We start from the raw sequence: 20,956 nt of genomic DNA on the forward strand, positions 1-20,956 counted from the left end.
GGGGGGGGGGGTAGGTGTGTACACAAAAACACTCATGAATATGTAATAATTTAAACAACCAAAGGGCACATTCTATAAGCTTGCCTCGTGGCTGCCAGCACCCAGTCCCTCTCTTTCCATGAGTCCAGAGTCCTCAGCTGCTCGCTCTGGCCATGTACCCATCTCTGCCTGCATCTCTGGTGTTGTTGCTTCTCTGGGTAGGGTCCCACATTCCGCTCATGCTCTTCTCCCTTGATGGTCCTAAGGTCCTCTGTTACTAGACTGTGAGATTAACTAATACCCTGTTTTTGTTACAAAATTTCTACCTTTACAGTTGTGGCAACTGCAATTAGTCATGATAACAATTACTCACTATTGAATCATAAGAATCTTATCCCCATCTCACTTCACCAGACCCATCTAGACAAGATGAAAAATATTCAATGGGGACTCTACCTCCCCCTGTACACTCTGAAACTAAATTCCCTCTTGAGAACTTTTAAGCCAATCACGTCATTCCTTTATCATTCATAGGGTTTTTACTGGAGGATTTTGTGGGGAGTAGATTGCCAGACCGTCCTTCTGAGGCAGCTATGGGTGGCCTCAAAACATCAACATTTTGGTTAGCAGTCAACCATGTTAACTGTTAGCACCCTCACAAACACCAAGGAGCCAAACCTCTTTCTACTGAGTCAATTCCAACTCATAAGAACCCTATAGGATACAGAACTGCCCCATAGGATTCCAGGACTGTGGTGTGATGCTGCAGGATAAGCACTAGACTGCTAACTGCAAGGTTAGCAGTTCAAATCCACTAGCCACTTTCAGAAGCCCTACACAGGTCACTGTGAGCCAGAACCTGCTTGGTGACACTAAATAACAACAGTCTTCAGAGAAGCAGATGGTCATGAACCACAAACTGTTCAGTTAGCAGCCAAGTGTTTCATCCACTGTGCTTCGGGCTTCTTGCACCACCCAGAGATCTGAAACCAGTTGCTGACGAATCAACTCCAATGCGCAGCAGAGGTGGAGTAGAACTGTGCCCCCCAGGGTTCTCAGTGGATGATTTTTCATAAGTAGATCATCAGGCCTTCCTCCCAAGGTGGTGAAATTAGGTTGGAATTTAGCTTAAACTAAAGTGGGTTCTTGCCCCAGTGAGCAAGGTCTTGTTAGACAATACTGGGGCCATGGCCCATGGGTGATGCCCAAGATTGATTCTATTCTAACCATGATCTTCGTAAGGATCTGTGGGGTCTAAGAAGCACTCTGCTTCCCACACTGTAAAATTCCAATTCAGATACTTGTTGTTGTTGTTAAGTGCCATCGAGTCGGTTCCGACCCATAACGACCCTGTACAGGATTTCCGAGGCTGTAAATCTTTAAGGGAGCAGAAAGCCTCATCTTTCTTCCATGGAGCAGCTGGTAGTTTTGAACTGCTGACCTTGTGGTTCATAGCCCGATTTGTAACCACTATTAGATGTGTACAAATTATCAGCGTCTCCTTTCCTGCATCCCATCCCATGGTGTAACAACAGTCTGCTACTGACCAGGTGACTCACTACACCATTGAGCTGTACTCCCCAACCCTAGACCTGGGAACTCTAGAAAAAGAAACCTTTAGTTTTGTTTCTCTACAAAGTGTCTTCTACATCCATGAACTCAAAAAGAAAACCTCAGTGCTGTTGAGTCGATCCGGACTCATTGCGATCTTGTAACAGAGTTTGTAAGGCTCTAATCTGATTGGGGGCAGATCACCATGTTTTTCTTCCAACAGAGTCACTGGGTGGGTTAGAACCGCCAATCTTCCAATTAGTAGTTCAGTGCTTAACCACTGTGTCACCAGGACGCAGCAGTTAAAACTGAAAACAAATGAAGGGATGCCAGTGAACTTAAGACAGCCTTTTTAATAGCACTGATTTCAATGTAACAAAAATGACCGATTATTACAGAGCTAAAAGAAGAAAGAAACATTTAGAACCTGGAACAGTTAGGCATTATCCTGCAGGTGCACTGACTGGAAGGACAGAAGGCAGTGCTCCTATTCCCTCCTGTCATTACTGTTGTTGTAATGGTTGTTGAGCAACCAACAACTCACAACGGCCCAACACCGAACAAAACGAAGCACTACCCTAGTTCTACACCATCACCAGGATTAAGTGTGGGTAGAACCGTTGTGATCCACACAGCTTTCACTGGCTAAGTTTCTAAGCAGGCCAGACATTTCTTCCTAGTCTGCCTTAGCCTCGAAACACTGGTGAAAACCTGTTCAGCAACACAGCACCACACAAGCTTCCACTAACAGATGGGTGGTGGCAGGAAGTCTTCCACATGTAAGAGGAGAATTCTACAAGGGGACCACCGGTGTCCTCCCCGTGATACTGCCAGAGAGAAATTCCACGTGAGCTCTGCCGGGACAAAGCACTGCGGAATGAGCACAGCCATCGTTCTGCCTGCAACACACGCTAAGAGCACATGTCCACCCACGGGCAGTTTGCTCACACACAGCACCTATGGTCCCAAGAAAATGCCCTCTCATCAGGGCGAATTTTTCCTCACCACCAGCCCTATATGAAATGTCACTGGCTACACTTGTCTTCTCTCCATCAACACTGTGGCCCCTCCAGTGTGTGATTCCAATGCACCGTGTGGTAGCAGGAGGGCAGTATCTGACCTCAACCTTTCCTCACAGGGAACACTACTTACAAGTGTTCAATGTGTTAAGCCTGTCCTTGAACTGGTTTCTAAATTCAGGGTGGATATATTCAAGGTCATATGCTGGCTCTCATGGACATATTTTAATTTTCTTCAACTTCAGCCTGAAGTTGCATATGAGTAATTGATGCTCTGTTCCAGAGTGGGTCCTGGCCTTGTTTTGACTGATGATACTGAACTTCTTCATCATCTCTTGCCACAGATATAGTCAATTTGATTCTGGTATATTCTATCTGGTGAGGTCCATGTGTATAGTTGTCTTTAAAGTTGCTGGAAAAATGTGTTTGCAATGAATAAATCAGTAGTTTTTCAAAATTATATCATGACATTTTTAGCATCATTTCTATCACCAAAGCCTTATTTTCCAACTACTGAAATTTCCTCTTTGTTTCTAATCTTCACATTCTAATCACCAGTAATTATCAATGAATCTTGGTTGCATGTTGGATTAATCTCAGATTGAAGAAATTGGTAGAATTCCTCTATTTTACCATCATTAGCTTTAGTGGTTGATGAGTAAATTTGAAAGACCAATGGCATTAACTGGTCTTCCTTGGAGGCCTATGGATATTATCTTATCACAGACAGCATTGTCTAGAATTTTTTTTTTTTTTTTTTAACAACAAATTGAGACACCATTCCTCTTCCATCTATGGTTCCAGGCATGGTAAAGCATATGATTGTGTGATTCAAAATGACCAATACCAGTCCACTTCAGTTCCCTAATGCCTAGGGTATCAATCTTTTTGCGTTCCACTTGTGACTTCAGATATTCCTAGATTCATACTTCAAATTCCACATTCTGATTAAAAATGGATGTTTGCTGCTGTTTCTTCTCATTTTGAGTCATGCCCCATCAGCAAATGAAGGTCCAAAAAGCTGCACTCCATCCACATCACCAAGGTCAACTCTACTTTGAGGAAACAGCTCTTCTCCAGTTGTATTTTGAGAGCCTGGCCAACCTGAGGGACTCATTTTCCAGCACGGTATCAGATAACACTCCACTTCTATTCATAAGGTTTTCAGTGACTGACCCTTCACAGAAGTGGTCTGTCTCTCCTTCTTCCCAGTCTGTCTTATAGGCTGGAAGTTATGCTGAAACCTGTCCACCATGAATGACCCTGCTGGTATTTCCTTTAAAATACAGGTGATGTTGTCCCCAACATCACAGCAACACACAAACCACCACAGTACAACCAACTGGACATTTCAGTTATTTGTTTTAAATAAAAAACAGAAGGATTCCAATACAGCTAACTCGGCACTAGAAGCCCTCATAAGTGCCCAAGAGAAGCCCGCCCTGGTTGTTGCTTATGCATGAGGCTGCTAACTGCAAGGTCAATGGTTCAAACCCACCAGCTACTCTGTATGAAAAGGATGAGGCTATCTGCTACTATAAAGATTCACAGCTTTGGAAACCCGAAGGAGCCATTCTTTTCTGTCTTACAGAGTCTCTGAGTTGGAAGTAAATTGATGGCAGTGGTTTTTAGTGGGTAGAAGCACCCAGTCGGAAACTGAAGACTGAACCAGGAAGGAGTTAGTGAGACTGTCTAGATATTCACTGTTTGCCGCTCAGCTATCTGGTTGGAGGATCAGAGCTGGGGTGTAAAAGGTGAGGCTACTGCTGCCTGCTGGCCCCTCTGAGGATCTGTGTGAAGGCGAGGGCTCTGTGCCTACCTTCTTCACTGATAGGTCATGGTCCAGCTCACTCCCTGAATCCTCCTCGGCTTGCTGCTGCTCCTGCAAGTCCTTCATCTTGAGCAGCAGCTCCGCCTTGGCAGCCGACGTGCTATAGTACGTAGAGTTGGTAGTCAGGGACATGGCTGCCATCACACTCGACTCCTCTTTCCTGGGGGAACGTCAAAAGGAGAATCGCTGAGAATCTGTGTGTGTGGCTGCGCCCCTTGACCCTTCCCCCAGTGTGACAAGTAAGTGTCAGGTTTAATGCGAGGATTCCAATTACAGAGATGAGACAATGAAAGGTTCAGCTCAGACCTCCAAAGGCAAGGTCAAATGAATACAGTCTAAGGGGTCCCTAGGTGGTGCAAACAATATTAGCGCTCAACTACTAGTCAAAAGGTTCCCAGTTTGACCCTATCCAGAGAAGCAGTGACACCACCAGAGATGGAGGCAGAGATGGGGACATGGAGAGAGGGAGCAGCCGAGGACTCTAGAGCTAGCTGCCAGGAGGCAGACTTGCAGAATGTACCCTGTGGTGGTTTAAATTATTATATACGCCTGAGTGTTTATAAAAAGAGAGAGAGCTACAATGAATAGAGAGAAATACTGTTAACTGATGGGACATGGAAGGGATTATAATCATTGCAATGAAACAAAGTATATGACTTGTTAAATGTAAAACTGATGATCTGCCCTGTAAACTTTCACTAAATTCACAATAAAAACTTTATAAACAAAGAGAGTGAAGAGCATGAGTGGAGCGTGGGACCCTAACCAGAAAAGCGGTAACAATAGAGATGGAGGCAGAGGGGGTAGTGTAGATTGAGCAGCTGAGAACTCTTGGCCCATGGAATGAGAAAGGCTGTGTCCCTTCAGGCAGGACGTTGGCTTTCAAAATGTGCCTTTGGACATGTAAATGAATATATAGCTTCTGTTTTGTCTGTATTCATCAAAAAAAAAAAAAAAAAGGAAATACAAGTTAAATATTATTAACTGATGGTACATGGAAGGGATTGCAATCATTGAATGAAAAACAATATATGATTTGTTGAATATAAAACTGATGATCTGCCCTGTAAACTTTCACTCAATTAATAATAAAAACTATTAAAAAAAAATGCTGCCAGTTTGAACCTATCCAGAGGCACCTAGGAAGAAAAAAATCTAGCTACCTGCATCAGAAAACTCACAGCCTTAAAAATTCCAAGGAACATGGGTTATTGTGAATCTGAATGAACTTTATGGCAATTTCCAACAACCCGCTAGATGGCTATCAAATCAAGTAACACTGGTGACCCAATGCAGGCTCCTCAAAAATCAACAAATGGATGAAGTCTATGGCAAGTTGCTTTAAAACCAGGCATCACACTGCACAAGGCAGACAGGTCTACAGCTCTCCACTATGAAGATGAAGGTGCAGATTGGCTTGGCTGGGGCCCAAGACCACAGGACAGTAAATGTGACCGTGAACAGACAGCCACCCATCTGCTTTCAGGTGTTTTATCTTATTTCTCCTTTTCTGCTACATCTCTTTGGCTCTCTACCCTACTGCTGATGATGTCCACAGTGACAGTGTCCCACAGGAAAGATGTACCCTTTGCCATCAAACTGTGGACAAGGAAGTCATCAAAGTGCTACTTGTAAAGCAGATCCAGCCAGTCATCTATAAGTAAAAATATAGATTATTCTTGAGAAAACACACATTCACTCTTCTGAGGATGGGTTTCTCCACCATGTAAAGTCTCTGGCTGATGCAAACTATCTGCACTTGACCTACTAGCCCAATGGTTTGAACCTACCTAGACATACCTCAGAAAAAAGGCCTGGTGATAGGTATGTTCTCAAGTAGTCACCGTCTTGAAAACCTTAGTTGTATTCTGCACACATGGGGTGCCTTGAGTTGGCATCGCCTCAATGGCAATTGACAACAATGCACCTAGGCAGAAGTGGCATGGGGGATGGGATGGTTCTGGGAGGCAGGGTCCCCTGTACATAGGAGAATGTTCAATAGTACCCCTGGATTTCACCCTATACAACACACACACCCACTCCAAAACTGATTCCCAGTAATTGCTAAATGACCCCTAGGGATACAATCTCCGCCCCTTGAGGACAACTGTCTCAGAGAAAGGAGATTCATGATTGCTCTTTTAAATTAAGTGTGGGTACTTTCAAGTCTCTCCCCCTAAACTCCAAGTAAGCTCATCCAGCCAGCCCCTTTAGGCTCCTTCCCTTCCGAAAACGTCACAAACAAGCATTGTGGTGGCCTTCCTGAAAATCTGTCCTCACAAAAGCAATCGTGGAAGATGAGTTGTCACTGTCAACCACACCTGGTCTACACTACGGGGGAGCAGGCAGGTACACAAGGGCCACATGCCCAGCAGGGGGCAGCATTGCTCACTTGTCCTCCATTGTCCTTGGGGAGGGACCTTTGGGGAGCAGCTTCCTCCGCTGCTGGGCCTCCTCCAGGAGGTGCTCGTCCTTGGGGAAGATGCCCCCCATCAGGTCCATGGTGGTCTTCATCTTCATACTGGGGTCCAGGACGTCGGCCAGGGAGCGGTCTTTCCCCACAATCTCACGGGCCAGCTCCTCAGATTTGAGGTCCTCCTCTGTCTTCTCCAGGACCTTTCCGAAACCTAATCCCGCTGGGGAGGCGCTGCAGTCCTTGTCAAGGGTCACCTGACCTCCAGCAGGCTCTGGCTCAAGCTTGGCTTTGGGCTCGGGCTCAGCGGGCCGGGCTGGGGCAGGTTCTGCGTGCTCGTTGCCGCGGCGTGTGTACACGCAGAAGCGGGAATACGAGTGGCTCGCTGTGCTCAGCGTCTTGATCTGGTCACGCTCCAGGCCGCGAGGCAAGGCTGGTGGCTCAGTGGGTCGGGCCAGGCCCTGGCGGCTCTCCTTCTCAGGCTGGCTCTCCGAATGCACGATTTTGATGGGCACCATCTTCACTGTCGTGTTGTTCTCCATCACCCGCTCGATTCTGCAGGGACAAGAGCAGTCAGAAGGGTGCGCAGAGCAGCGCTCAGCTGTTGGCCCCCCATCACTGACCTCCCAGCAGGGAGCCCTGACTTAAAGCACCCCACCCGGGGCCAGGGCAGCAGGGTCAGCCAAGAGCACATCCTGGATGGGCTTAGGGCAACACCATGCCCCACTCGCTGTGTTGGGGCCCCTTCGGATGCTTCCCGGGTTCATCTGATTGTTTTCCCCATTTTAGTTCCAGGATACAACTGAGACACAATCCCCACTCGATTTTCTTTTGTGGGGAAGCTGCTGTGGATGGGCAGTTTTCACAGAATGTGGCGGGTATCTGGGGGCCGTGCCTCTGCGAGCAGAGCTGGAACTGGCGTGCAGACCCTGGGCAGGGATCTGAAGACAGGGCACACTTTGATTTGACATCAAGCTCAGTACCTTCCCACTCAGAAGTGCTCTTCATATTCATGTGCCTGTATCTGCCAGCCACCTCCCAGCTACCTCTCAATCTGCTACTGATCTCCACCTCTCCTTCCAGTCCTCCATCCCACCTCCCAACCTCTACTCCACATCTCTATGTTCCACTCACCTCCCAGCCCATCACTCCACCCCACCTCCCTATGCTTGACTCTACCTCACAGCCCCACCCTCCACCTCACCCCTCAGCCCCAACCCCACACCTCCTACCCCGCCACTCACTCTTCTACACTGGACTCCAACTCCCTGTCCTCCACCCCTCCTTCTAGCTCCCCATCCCTCCTCCCAATCCTCCATCTCTCCACCCCTCCTTCCAGGTCTCCATCCCTCCTCCTAGTCCTCAATCCCTCCTCCAAGGCCTCCATCCCTCCACCATCCCTCCCAGCTCCCCACCCACTTCCCAGGAGTCTTTCATACCACTGAGATAAGGATTCCAGCAGCAACCAGGAGCCACATGGACTCCGTGTCATTTCAAGTGACTCCAGAATAACACTTATATCTCCCTTTAATAAAGCTCCTTGGAAAAGGAGAAGGGGGACAGAAGGTTTCCTGTGTTTGCAGCCACACCCAGGGGGTGGCAATGCCACAGAGCTCCATTAGGGTCAGGGTTCTTTAAGTGTTGCTTAAAGTCCTATTGGAGTCCTGGTGGAGCATGGTAGGATAAGTACAGGACCACAATGTTGTCAGGACCACCATGTCGGAGGTTGAAACTCACCAGCTGCTCCTTGGAAACACTATACAGGATTGCTATGAGTCGGAACTGCCCTGACAGCAAGCACTCAGCAACAACAAAAGTCCTATCAGGAAAGCACAGCTGCCTGCTGGTGCACACACATCCCTGCACATCTGAAAGGAGAAGCTGAAGACACTTCTAGGGGGCTACACGATGAGCCTTGCTTGGGATTCCTGGTGTGGGCTAATGCATCAAATGGCAAAGTCATTTGAACTACAAGATTGGTGGTTCAAGCTCACCAGCTGCTCCTTGGAAACCCTATACAGGGTCGCTATGGGTCAGAATCGACTTGACGGCACTTCACAACAACAACAACACTATAAGCCTAGGCTGCATGAAGCAAAGAAGGTGCTCCTGGGTGTCAAATCCAATGCTGCTTTTCTCCCCAAAGTTAGTGAGTCAGTGACCAGAGAAGACATTATAGCTCTTTCCTGCTTCTAAGGGTGTGGCTATTGTTGTTGTTGTTGTTTTCCGTAACTGGAATTCTCACACTGAACCTGACACTTACTCACAGGGACCCTGTAATCGCATTTCTGTGGAGCGGCTGGTGAGTTTGAACCGCCAACCTTACAGTTCAAATCAACCTTGCTATCCAGTGTTTATCTTACAGAGCGACACCAGGACCCCAGGGGTGTGGTAGACAGCCGAAAATGAGAACATTTTGTATTTTATTTCTTTCCTTCTGAAATAACCCTGGTGGTACAGTGGTTAAGCACTTCACTGCTGATCAAACGGTGGCAATTCAAACCCACCACCGACTCCACCAGAGAAGATTGGAGGTCTGCTTATGCCAAGATTATGCAAAAAATCTAAACCCAGTGTCAGTTCTGACTCACAGTGGCCTTATCAAACAGTGGAACTGCCCCCAAAGGGTTTCTATAGGGATGCCAACTGCCACATCTTTCTCCTGCTAAGCAGCGGATGGGTTCAAACCACCAACCTTTGGGCTAGCAATTGAGTGCTTAAATACTGCACCACCAGAGCTCCCTCTCCATAAACTGACAACCTTGAGAACTCAATGGGGTCACTATGAGTCAGAATCAATTTGATAAAAGGTTTGAGTTTTTTGATTTTAGTTCATTACCTCTAGCAAAACAAACAAGAGCACAAGTAAGCTTTTATAGACAATTTCCATTCTTTCCTTGTGAATAAATAAAAGACTGCTTCTTAGTTGTAAATTACTAGACACCACGTAACAATAACAAACACCACCTCTGAGAAATTAAAACAAGTCCAGGAGAGGCAAATTCTAAATAACCCTCCTAAATTTAGAAATCATCTAAAGAACAGATTTGATTATTTGACACTAAAGACTGAAGACCAGAGGAGTTGTGGTGTGGTGGTGTGACATCAAGAACATCATACATGAAAAAAAAAAAAAAAAAAAAGGTCACTTTAAAGACAGGAAAGAACGAAAAGTCAAAATGGATGCCAGCAGAAACTCTGAAACTTGCTCTCCAGCACAGAGATGCTAAAGCAAATGGAAGAAATGATGAAGTAAAAGAGCTGAACAGAAAATTTCAAAAGACAGCGCAAGAAGGCAAAGTCAAGTATTATAATGAAATGTGCAAAGCCTGAGATTATCCAAAAGGGATAAGCTGACAGAAAGTAATAAAAAAATTCAAACTTTAACTTACAATATTAAAGGATTCTATAGGCAAAATTCTATCATGCGTTCTCCAGCATCATTTCTATCACCAAGGCCATATTTTACAATAACTGATCCTTCCTCTTTGCTCCCAACCTTTGCATTTCAATCACCAGTAATGATAAATACATCTTGATTGCATGTTTGATCAATTTCAGATCGACGAAGTTGGTAGAATTCTTCTATTTCATCCTCACTGGCTTTAGTGGTTGGTGAGTACATTTCAATAATAGTGGTATTAACTGGGCTTCTCTGTAGGCGCATGGACATTATCCTATCACAGACAGCGTTGTACCTCATGACTGATCTGGATATGTTCTTTTTGACATTGAATGCAACACCATTCCTCTTCAATTAGTCATTTCCGGCATAGTAACCCATGTGGTTGTCAGAGTCAAAATGGCCAATACCAGTCCATTTCAGCTCATTAATGTCTAAGATATTGATGTTTATGGGTTCCATTTCATTTTTGACAACTTCCAATTTTCCCAGGTTCACACTTCATACATTCCATGTTCTGATTTTCAATGGATGTTTACAGCTATTTCTCTTCATTCTCTGTGCCCCATCAGCAAATGAAGGTCCTGCAGCCTTTTCTCCCACTTGCTTTACTCCATTCGTGTCATCATGGTCAACTCTACTTTGAGGAGGCAGCTCTTCCCCAGTCGCATTTTGAGTACCTTCCAACCTGAGGGGCTCATTTTCTAGTACTATATCTGACAGTATTTCTCTGCTATTCATAAGGTTTTCAGTGACTAAATATTCGGAAGTAGTTTGTCACTCTTCCTTCCTGGTCTGTCTTCGTCTGGAAGCGCATCTGAAACCTGTCCACCATGGGTGACCCTGCTGGTATTTAAAATACTGGTGGCATAGCTTTCAGAATTACAGCAACTCACAAGCCACCACAGTATGACAAACTGACAGATGAGTGTTGGCCTTGGTGATACAAATGATGCTGGAGAACGCATGATAATTCTGCAAAATCAGTGATTTGTTCCTTTCAAGCACCTTATTTAAACAGCATAAGAGACAACTTTATACACATGGACCATGCCAGATGGAATACACAGAAATCAAATTGACTACATCTGCGGAAAGAGACGATGGAAAAGCTCCATATCATCAGTCAAAACAAGGGCAGGGGCAGACTGTGGAACAGACCATCAATTACTCATATGCAAATTCAAACTGAAGCTGAAGAAAATGAAAACAAGTCCACAAAAGGCAAAATATGACCCTGAATATATCACCACCTGAACTTAGATATCGCTCGAAAAACAGATTTGATACATTAAACACTAAAGACTGAAGACCAGAAGAACTGTGGGATGACATCAAGAACATCATACAAGAAAGCAAAAGTCATTAAGAAGACAAGAAAGAAGGAAAAGGTCAAAATGGATGTCAGCAGAGACACTGAAACTTTCTCTCCAGCGTAGAGATACTAAAGCAAATGGAAGAAATGAGAAGGTCCAAGAGCTGAACAGAAAATTTCAAAGATCAGCTCAAGAAGACAAAGGCAAATATTACAATGAAATGTGCAAAGATCTGGAATCAGAAAACCAAAAAGGAAGAACACGTCAGCATTTCTCAAGCTGGGGGAACTGAAGAAAAAAATTCAAGCCTCAACTTTCGTTACTGAAAGATTCTCTGGGCAAATTACTGAATGATGAAGAAAGCATCAAGGGAAGATGGAAGGAATACAGAGTCACTGTACCAAAAGGAAATGGTTAATGTTCAACCGTTTCAAAAGACAGCATATGATCAAGAGCCAAGATACTGAAGGAGGAAGTCCAAGGTATATTGAAGGAACTGACAAAGAACAAGGCACCAGGAATTAATGGAATAAAAATTGAAACCATTCAAGAAAGTGGGGCGGCACAGGAGGCACTCACTCATCTCTGCCAAGAAATTTGGAAGACAACTATCTGGCTGACTGATTGGAAGAGATCCATATTTGTGTCCATTCCAAAGAGAGGTGACCCAACGGAATGCAGAAGTCATCAGACAATCAATCTCTTTGATATCCCATGCGAGTAAAGTTTTACTAAAGGTAACACAGAAGCGGCTGCAAGCATACATTGACAGAGAACTTCCAAGGTTCAAGTCAGATTCAGAAGAGGCCGTGGAACAAGGGATATCATTGCTGATGTCCGATGGATCTTGGCTGAAAGCAAAGAATATCAGAAAGATGTTTACCTGTGATTTACTGACTATGCAAAGGCTTTCTCAATTGTGCGGATCATAACAAGCTATGGACAACATTGCGAAGTATAAGTATTCTGGAACACTTCATTGTGTTCATGAGGAATCTGTACCTGAGCCAAAAGGCAGTTGCTCGAACAGAACATGGGAACGATGAATGTTTTAAGATTAAGAAAGGTGTGCGTCAAGGTTGTATTCTTTCACCATACTTATGCAACCTGTATGCTGAGCAAATAATCCGAGAAGCTGGGTTCTATGCAGAAAAACGTGGCATCAGGATTGGAGGAAGACTCATTAACAACCTGCGATATGCAGATGATACAACCTTGCTTGCTGAAAGTGAAGAGGACTTAAAATATTTACTGATGAAGATCAAAGAGCACAGCCTTCAGTATAGATTACATCTCATTGTCAAGAAAACAAAAATCCTCACCACTGGACCGATAAACAACACTCTTATCAACAGAGAAAAGATAGAAGTTGTCAAGGACTCCATTCTTCTTGGATCAACTATCAATACTCAAAGAAGCAGCAGTCAAGAAATCAAAGGACGTATTGCATTAGGCAAATCTGCTGCATAAGACCTTTTTAAAGTGTTGAAGAGCAAAGATGTCAGCTTGAGGACTAAGGTGCACCTGACCCAAGCCATGGTGTTTTCAATCATCTCATATGCATGCAAAAGCTGGACAGTGAATAAGGAAGACCGTAGAAGAATTGATGCATTTGAGTTATGGTGTTGGAGGAGAATATTCAAAGTGCCATGGCTGCCAGAAGAACCAATAGATCTGTTTTGGAAGAAGTGCAGCCAGAGTGCTCCTTGGATGCCAGGATGGCCAGGCTTCATCTCTCAGACTTAGGATATGTGTTGTCAGGGGGGAGCAGTCGCTGGAGAAGGATATCATGTTTGATAAGGTGGAGGGTCAGAGAAAAAGAGGGAGACCCCCAACGAGATGGATTGGCCAAGTGGCAGCATCAATGGACTCAAGCGTGGCAGCAGTAGTGAGGTTGGCCCAGGGTCAGGCAGTGTTTTGTTCTGATGTGCATAAGGTTGCTATGAGTCAGTACCGACTCGATGGTACCTAACAACAACAACAACAAATGGGCAAAATATTAAATAATGTAGAAAGCATCCAAAAAATTTCGAAGGTGTACACAGAGTCATTGTATCAAAAAGAGTTGGCCAATGTTCAACCATTTCAGGAGGTAGCATATGATCAAGAACCAATAGTACTGAAGGAAGAGATTCAAGCTGCACGGAAGTAAAATGAGGACCCAGGAAGCCACTAAATATAAACTGAAATCTTTCAACAAACTGATGCAGTGCTGGAAGCACTCAAAAGTCTATGCCAAGAAACTTGGAAAACTCTCCTGGCCAACTGACTGGTGGAGATCAACAGGACACTGCTGAAAATTCAAGCTGGATTCAGAAGAGGCTGTGGAATGAGTATATCATTGCTGATATCAGATGGGTCTTGGCCGAAAGCAGAGAATGCCAGAAAGATGTTTACTTATGTTTTATTAACTATGTAAAGGCATTCAACTGTATGGATCACAAGAAACTATGGGTAACACTGTGAAGAGCGGGAATCTCAGAACACTTGATTGTGTTTACATGGAACCTATACATAGACCAAGAGGCAGTTGTTCAAACAGAACGAGGGAAGACTGAATGGTTTAAAATCAGCAAAGGTATGTGTCCGGGTTGTATCTTTTCACCATACTTATGCCATCTGTATGCTAAACAAATAATCGAAGAAGCTGGACTAAAAGAACGTGGCATCAGGATTAGAGGAAGATTCATTAACAACTTGCGACACGCAGAAGATACAATCTTGCTTGCTGAAAACAAAGAGGACTTGAGGAGCTTGCTGATGAAGAGAAAAGATTACAGCCTTCAGTATGGTTTACAATTCAATGTACAGAAAGCAAAAATCCTCACAACTAGACCAGTAGACAACATCGTGATAAGTGGAAAAAAGACTGACGTAGTCAAGGATTTTGTTTTGCTTGGATCTACAATCAACATTCTCATGGAAGTATTGCATTGGACAAATTTCTGCAAAAGACTTCTGAAGTGTTTAAGAGTAAATCTGTCACTTGAGAACCAAGGAACGCCTGACCCAAGCCTTGGCATTTGCAATCGCTTTGTATGCATGTGAAAGCTGAGCAACAAATAGGAAAACCAGAGAAGAATGGATGTATTTGAATTATGATGTTGATGAAGAATACTAAAAGTACCATGGGACTGCCGTAGAACAAACAAATCTGTCTTGGAAGAAGTACAACCAGAATACTCTATAGAAGCCAGGATGGCAAGTCCTGTCTCTTGTACTTTAGAAATGTTACCAGGAAGGATCAGTGCCTAGAAAAGGACATCATACTTGGTAAAGTAAAGGATCTTCAAAAAAGAGGAAGACCCCCAAGGTAATGAACTGATACAGTGGTTCAAACTGACAACAATTGTGAGGATGGTGCAAGACCAGTTAAGTGTTTCCCTTTGTCGGGCACAGCATCGAAATGAGTCAGAGTTGACTCCATGCCACCTAAGAATAACTCTGGAAAATACAGCTTGTATACTGTATGCCTAGAAAGGAGAACTCTGACAGCTTACTCAGGAAAAACCAAACAAATCCCCTTGGCCCACTTGGCTCTGCCTTTAGAAATACGGATCACCTCTTACTGCCTAATAACTCAGCCTGTATTTCTACCTTCCCCTGTGAATGAGAAAAGTCTGTTCTCAGTGAAGAACGTCCTAAGAGAAATGAAACAGAAACAAAGCAAAACTTCCACAATTAACACAGGTGTCCCAACCAAGCACCCAGTCCTGGTCCAGTGGTCTGTCACTTTGGAAACGATCAAGATGTCTGCATGAAAATGTTTACGGAATCTTTCATTCACAATAATCAAAAACCAGTTCATCAGACTTTACCAAAACCACTGCGGTCGACTGGATTCTGACTTATAGTGCTTGTACAGAACTGCCCCACACAGGTTCCAAGGAGGTCATCTTTTATGAAAGCAGAGTGCTGGATCTTTGTACCATGGGACTCCCGGTGGGTTTGAACCACCAGCGTTTCAGCTAGCAGGTCAGTGGTTAACCACTGCACCACTAGGGCTCCCTTACTAGACCTTACCTCAACCAAACGGCATCAGTGTGTAAGGTAAAGGGAAGCCTTGGAAGAGACAGCACCTGTGTGCTAAGTCCTGAGCCCCATGCACCGTAGACTGGAGCCCTGGGGCATGGAGACCTTTCTGGGCCTGAGAGATGACGAACAAACAAACAAACAAACAAACAAACACTAGTTGCCTCTGAGATGACTTGGGCACATGGAGAGCCCATGTGTATCTGAGCAGAACCAGGCTCTGTGGGCTTATCAGTGGCTATCATTCTGCAGTAGATCACCAATGCTTCCTTCTGAGGTGCCTCTGGGTGGACCTAAACCTCCAACTTCTCAGCTGGCATCCAAGCATTCAACCTTTGCACCACGCATCCCTCCCTTTCAGGACTTCACAACATTACCAATTGATAGGGTATTTAAAAGCAACACGTTCACTTAAACAAAACAAAGGTACAACCTTGGGCCACAGTTGAACCTGCTCCTACATGTCACACTTGCACAGTTGTACAGATTGGACAGTCCTCACAAAAAGATAAGCTGAAGTCCTTCCCCATACCCTGTTTCAAAATGTTATTTATTGTTAAATTCCATCAAGTCGATTCCAACTCAGTGACTGTATACATAGCAACTATGTATAGGGTTTCTCAGGAGTGGCCGGTAGGTTTGAACCACTGACCTTGCAGTTAGCAGTGCAGTGCTTATTGTACAGCACCACATCAAGACTCTTGTTTGGAAATAAGAGGTTGTTTTCTAGTACACTAACAAGCCCATACAAGAGTAGGGTGAATCCTATAGCTTATATCTTTGGAGTGCAGTCTTATAAAAAGGGACCATGAGAAGATCAGTCTACAAGCCATAAGACATCAGGTCTAGCGTACCTAAAAGATGCCAAGAAGGAATGTACTCGAGGACAGATACCCTGCTTTACACTTCGCAGCAGACAGCATGGCCCCCAGTTCTGACTCCTGGCCCCCAGCCTAGGAAATACTGTTATCTCTGCCCTTAAAAGCCACCTCTCCTGTGCAATTCTTCCACGGCAGCCCTCCTTAAGACAGGCAGTAGTACAGGCAGAGCTGAGAGATCCCGCGGGTTCTATCCAGACCACCACAAGAAACAAGTATCACTATAACGCACGTCACATGTAATTTATGGATTCCCAATGCATATAAAAGTTGTGTTTGCGCCATATGCAGTCCATTGTTTATGATGAAAAAGCTTGAAATATTGTGAAAAGGAACAAAATGTGACAGACACACAAAATGAACACAAGTTAGCGTTGCCAGTGGACTTGCTGAACGCAGCGTTGCCATAAACCTTCAATTTGTAAAAACTTCAGTATTTGCCCAGTGCAGTAAAGGGAGGCATGTGTCCTGGACTGCTGTCCATTTTCTGCTGAGTTATTGTGAAGTTTAAAAACAAAACAAAAAAAGGTTAGGGAGCCCTGAGTGTTGCAGTCCACAAGGACATTGCCATGTTATTTACACCTGTGAGGTCTACTGGGAACACGGCTGGTGTGGCTGAGGCACTCATTTATCTGACAGAACTCTCCTTAGCTGACAGGTGCATGGCCACAGGTGGCTAGTGGTTTCTGTAGGGCTCGGGAAGGAGGAAAACAGGCATTCTGGGCCTGTTCATGTTTTGTTATACGATGGGGCTCTCCTGGGCACTGTAGGCTACCCTACAGCAACCCTGTAGGCTGAAGTTGAAGACAGTTAACACAAGTCCGGAGGAGCCTAAAAATGACCTTGAACATATCCCACCTGAATCTGGAGATCATCTCAGGAACAGACTTGATGCATTAGACACTCAAGACTGAAGACCAGAAGAATTGTGAGATGATATCAAGAACACCATACCAGAAGAAACCAAAACATTAATAAGAAAAGAAAGAAGAAAAAGACCAAAATGGATGTCAGAAGCAACTCTGAAACTTGCTCTCCAGCATAAAGACACTAAAACAAATGGAAGAAATGTGGAGGTAAATCCTAATGCAATATGCAAAGACTTGGAGTTAGAAATCCTAAAGGGAAGAAGACCAGCTCAGCATTTCTCAAGCTGAGGGAACTGAAGAAAAAATTTCAAGCCTCAACTTACAATACTGAAGGATTCTATGGGCAAAATATTGAATGATGCAGAAAACATCTAAAGAAGATGGAAGGAATACACAGTCACTGTACCAAAAAGAAATGGTCGCTGTTCAACCATGTTAAGAGGTAGCATATGATCAAGAGCCAATGATCCTGAAGGAAAAAGTCCAAGGTGCACTGATGGCATTGGCAATGAACAAGGCTCCAGGAATTGATGGTATGCAAACTGAAATCCTTCAGCAAACTGATGCAGCACTGGAGGCACTCATTCATCTACGCTAAGAAACTTGGAAGACAAGTACTTGGCCAACTGATTGGAAGAGATCCTTATTTGTGCTCATTCCAAAGACAGGTGACCCAACAGAATGCAGAAATCATTGGACAATGTCATTAATATTGAATGTAAGTAAAATTTTGCTAATGTTCATTTAAAAATGGCTGCAACAGTACATTGACAGGGAACTTCCAGGGGTTCATGCTGGACTCAGATGAGGAATAAGGGATGATATCATTGCTGACATCACATGGATCTTGAATGAAAGCAGAGAATACCAGAAAGATGCATTACCTGTGCTTTATTGAGTACACAAAGGTTTTTGACTGTGTGGATTATGACAAGCTATGGACAACAGTGTGGACAATGGATATTCCACAACACTTAACTATGCTCATGAGGAACCTGTACACAGACCACGAGGCAGTCGTTCAAACAGAGCATGGGACACCAAATGGTTTTAAATTTACGAAAGGTATGCACCAGGTTGTATTCTTCGACAATACTTATTCAATTTGTATGCTGAGCACATAATCTGAGAAACTGGATTATATGAATTAAAAAACATGGCATCAGGATTAGAGGAAGACTCCTAACAAACTGCTGGTGCGGCACTGTGCGCTGATGCGCTGGACTGCAAAGCTGTTTGAACTGCAAGGTCAGTGGTTCAAGCTCACTAGCCACCCCTAGGAAACCCTGAACCAACTCCACAGCATTTAACAATAACAACAACATATGCAGATGATACAACCTTGCTTGCTTAAAGAACAGAGGACTTAAAATACTTACTGATGAAGATCAAAGACCACAACCTTCGGTAAGGTTGCATCTCAATGTAAAGAAAATAAAAATCCTCACCACTGGATATCCGCATAAATGGAAAAAAGATTGAAGTTGTCAAAGACTTCATTTTGTTTGGATCAACCATCAACACTCATGAAAGCAGCAGTCAAGAAATCAAATGACATATTGCCTTGGGCAAATCTGCTGCATAAGACCTCTTTATAGTGTTAAAGAGCAAAGATGCCAGTTTGAGGACTAAGGTGTGCCTGACTCAACCCATGGTATTTTCACTAACCTCATAAGCATGAAAAAAAGAGACTGAATTGATGCATTTGAGTTATGGTGTTGGAGGAGAAGGTGCCATAGATTGCCACAAGAACCAACAGATCTGTGTTGGAAGAAGTACAGCCAGAGTGCTCCTTGGAGGCCAGGATGGCCAGACTTTGTCTCTCATACTTCAGACTTATTATCAGAGGGACCAGTCCCTGGAGTAGGATATCATGTCTGGCAAAGTGGAGGGTGGTAGAAAAAGAGGAAGACCTCCAACGAGATGGATTGGCACAGTGACATCAGCAATGGGCTCAAATGTGTAATGGTGATTATAAGGTTGGTGCAGGACCGGGCAGTGTTTGGTTCTGCTGTGCACAGGGTCATTATCCCGATGACACCTAACAACAACAGCAGTAGCATCCTGTGTGCATGGTAGAATACTCTGTAAGAGACTTTACAGCATGAAACAGTACTGAGTTTTCTCCCATCAGAATAAAATGTGTAACCAGCTTAGCCTGGTCACTGATATGGACCTACAGTAGGTATGTGGAAATACTCAGCCTCATGACAAACACCATTGTCACCTGACTGTCTAACACTTGCGTGAAACCAGATTGTGCCTTCAAAGATGGTAAGTGCTTAGCAAAAATAGCCTCCTGATATTCCGATGGGGCAGCGGTGGCTCAGTGGGAGAGTTCTTACCTGCCACTTGGTAGCAAACTTGGCTCGATTTCTGACCAATGTCCCTCATGTACAGCCACTGCCTGTCTGTCTGTCTGTCTGTGGAGGTATGTATGTTGCTAGGATACATAACAGGTTTCAGAACCACAGACAGGCTAGCAAGAAAGATCTGGAGACCTGCTCCAGAAAATCAGTCAGTGAAAACCCTGTGGGTTACCAAGGTCAGATGTGCAACCAACTATGGGGATGGTGCCGGACCAGGCAGTGCTTCTTCCTGCTCGACAGGGGGCCACACTTAGTCAGGGGCCGCGTGCCTGCAACTAATTACAACGTCACATCACTAGCCTAATTATTGCCTCCTATACAGAATCGCACACTTCCATGGATTCCGCCTGATTCTGGCTCAAGCATCGTACTCAGCATGGTGGCTGCTCAGCAGTAGAATTCACGCCTTCCATGTGGGGTACCTGGGTTTAATTCCTGGTCAATGCACTGCAGGCACAGCCACCACTCGGCTGTCGGTGGAGGTCTGAGTGTTGTTGTAATGCTGAACTAGGAGAAGACTTGGCTACAGACTTCTGACCATCAACCAGGTTAAACCCTACGATCACTCACTACCGCACATGACCAGCAGGGAGACACAAGGTCAGGCAGCACGGTGCTCGGTTCCGCACGAGCCACGGACACTCCACAGCTGCACACCACCACCCCCTGCAGGAGCAGCTGTATGGGGAGTCGCTTGAATAGATGGGAAGCGAGCGACGGTGTCTTTGACTTCATGCCTCTGGTCCCTGCATTGGAGAGCACAGTCCCTAACCCAGTACAAGTCCAGCAATGATTGCAGCATGTTTCTCCCTACCGGGAGTTACTCACCAAGACCACCCTTTACACCAAACGTCATGAACGGCAGCAAGGTGCCCATCAAAACTGACATGGAACGGTCTGCGAGAGCCCTGAGGGAAGGGGCTCCAAACATACAGAAGGTGGGGTTCCTGGCCTGGGACCCTACCTTGTGGTGCTCTCATCCTGAATGAGCAGAGGGGGCTTGTCAGTCAGCTTCTGGGGTGCAAACTGTGGGGAAGGGGAGCGGGAGGTCTCCATGCTGGCTGGCTGCAGATGTTGGGGCTTAGGCGGCTCCTCATTTAAGCACTGCTGGTCCTGCTCACTGGGCGCAGCTGGTGGGGCGCCATGGGGCGGGGCGACAGCAGAGGGGCTCTGGGAGAGGGGCAGTCGGCACACATTCACGTCCACGGTGGTCAACTGGGCCTCTGTGGGATCAGTCCCTGCGGCTGGGGCCCCCAAGGCTGTGCCGTCCACGACCCTGGGCCTCTGGGATTCACG

The 20,956-nt window shown here is 45.1% G+C and overlaps 1 protein-coding gene across 1 annotated transcript in view; it reads right to left on the bottom strand.

The window, feature by feature from the left end:
* The window catches only part of SHROOM2 (shroom family member 2), a 40,998-nt gene extending 20,282 nt beyond the window's left edge, over positions 1-20,716 (bottom strand). Inside the window, exons 1-3 of the mRNA XM_006835700.1 lie at positions 20,625-20,716; positions 6,773-7,348; positions 4,369-4,540 (exon numbers count right to left, since the gene is read on the bottom strand). Of these exons, the coding sequence (XP_006835763.1) occupies positions 4,369-4,540; positions 6,773-7,348; positions 20,625-20,716 (840 nt within the window). The remainder of the gene's footprint in view (positions 1-4,368; positions 4,541-6,772; positions 7,349-20,624) is intronic.
* Between the last annotated feature and the right edge of the window lie 240 nt (positions 20,717-20,956).

The sequence above is a fragment of the Chrysochloris asiatica genome, unplaced genomic scaffold, assembly GCF_000296735.1.
Source record: "Chrysochloris asiatica unplaced genomic scaffold, ChrAsi1.0 scaffold00018, whole genome shotgun sequence".
In the NCBI taxonomy this organism is placed as follows: Eukaryota; Metazoa; Chordata; class Mammalia; order Afrosoricida; family Chrysochloridae; genus Chrysochloris; species Chrysochloris asiatica.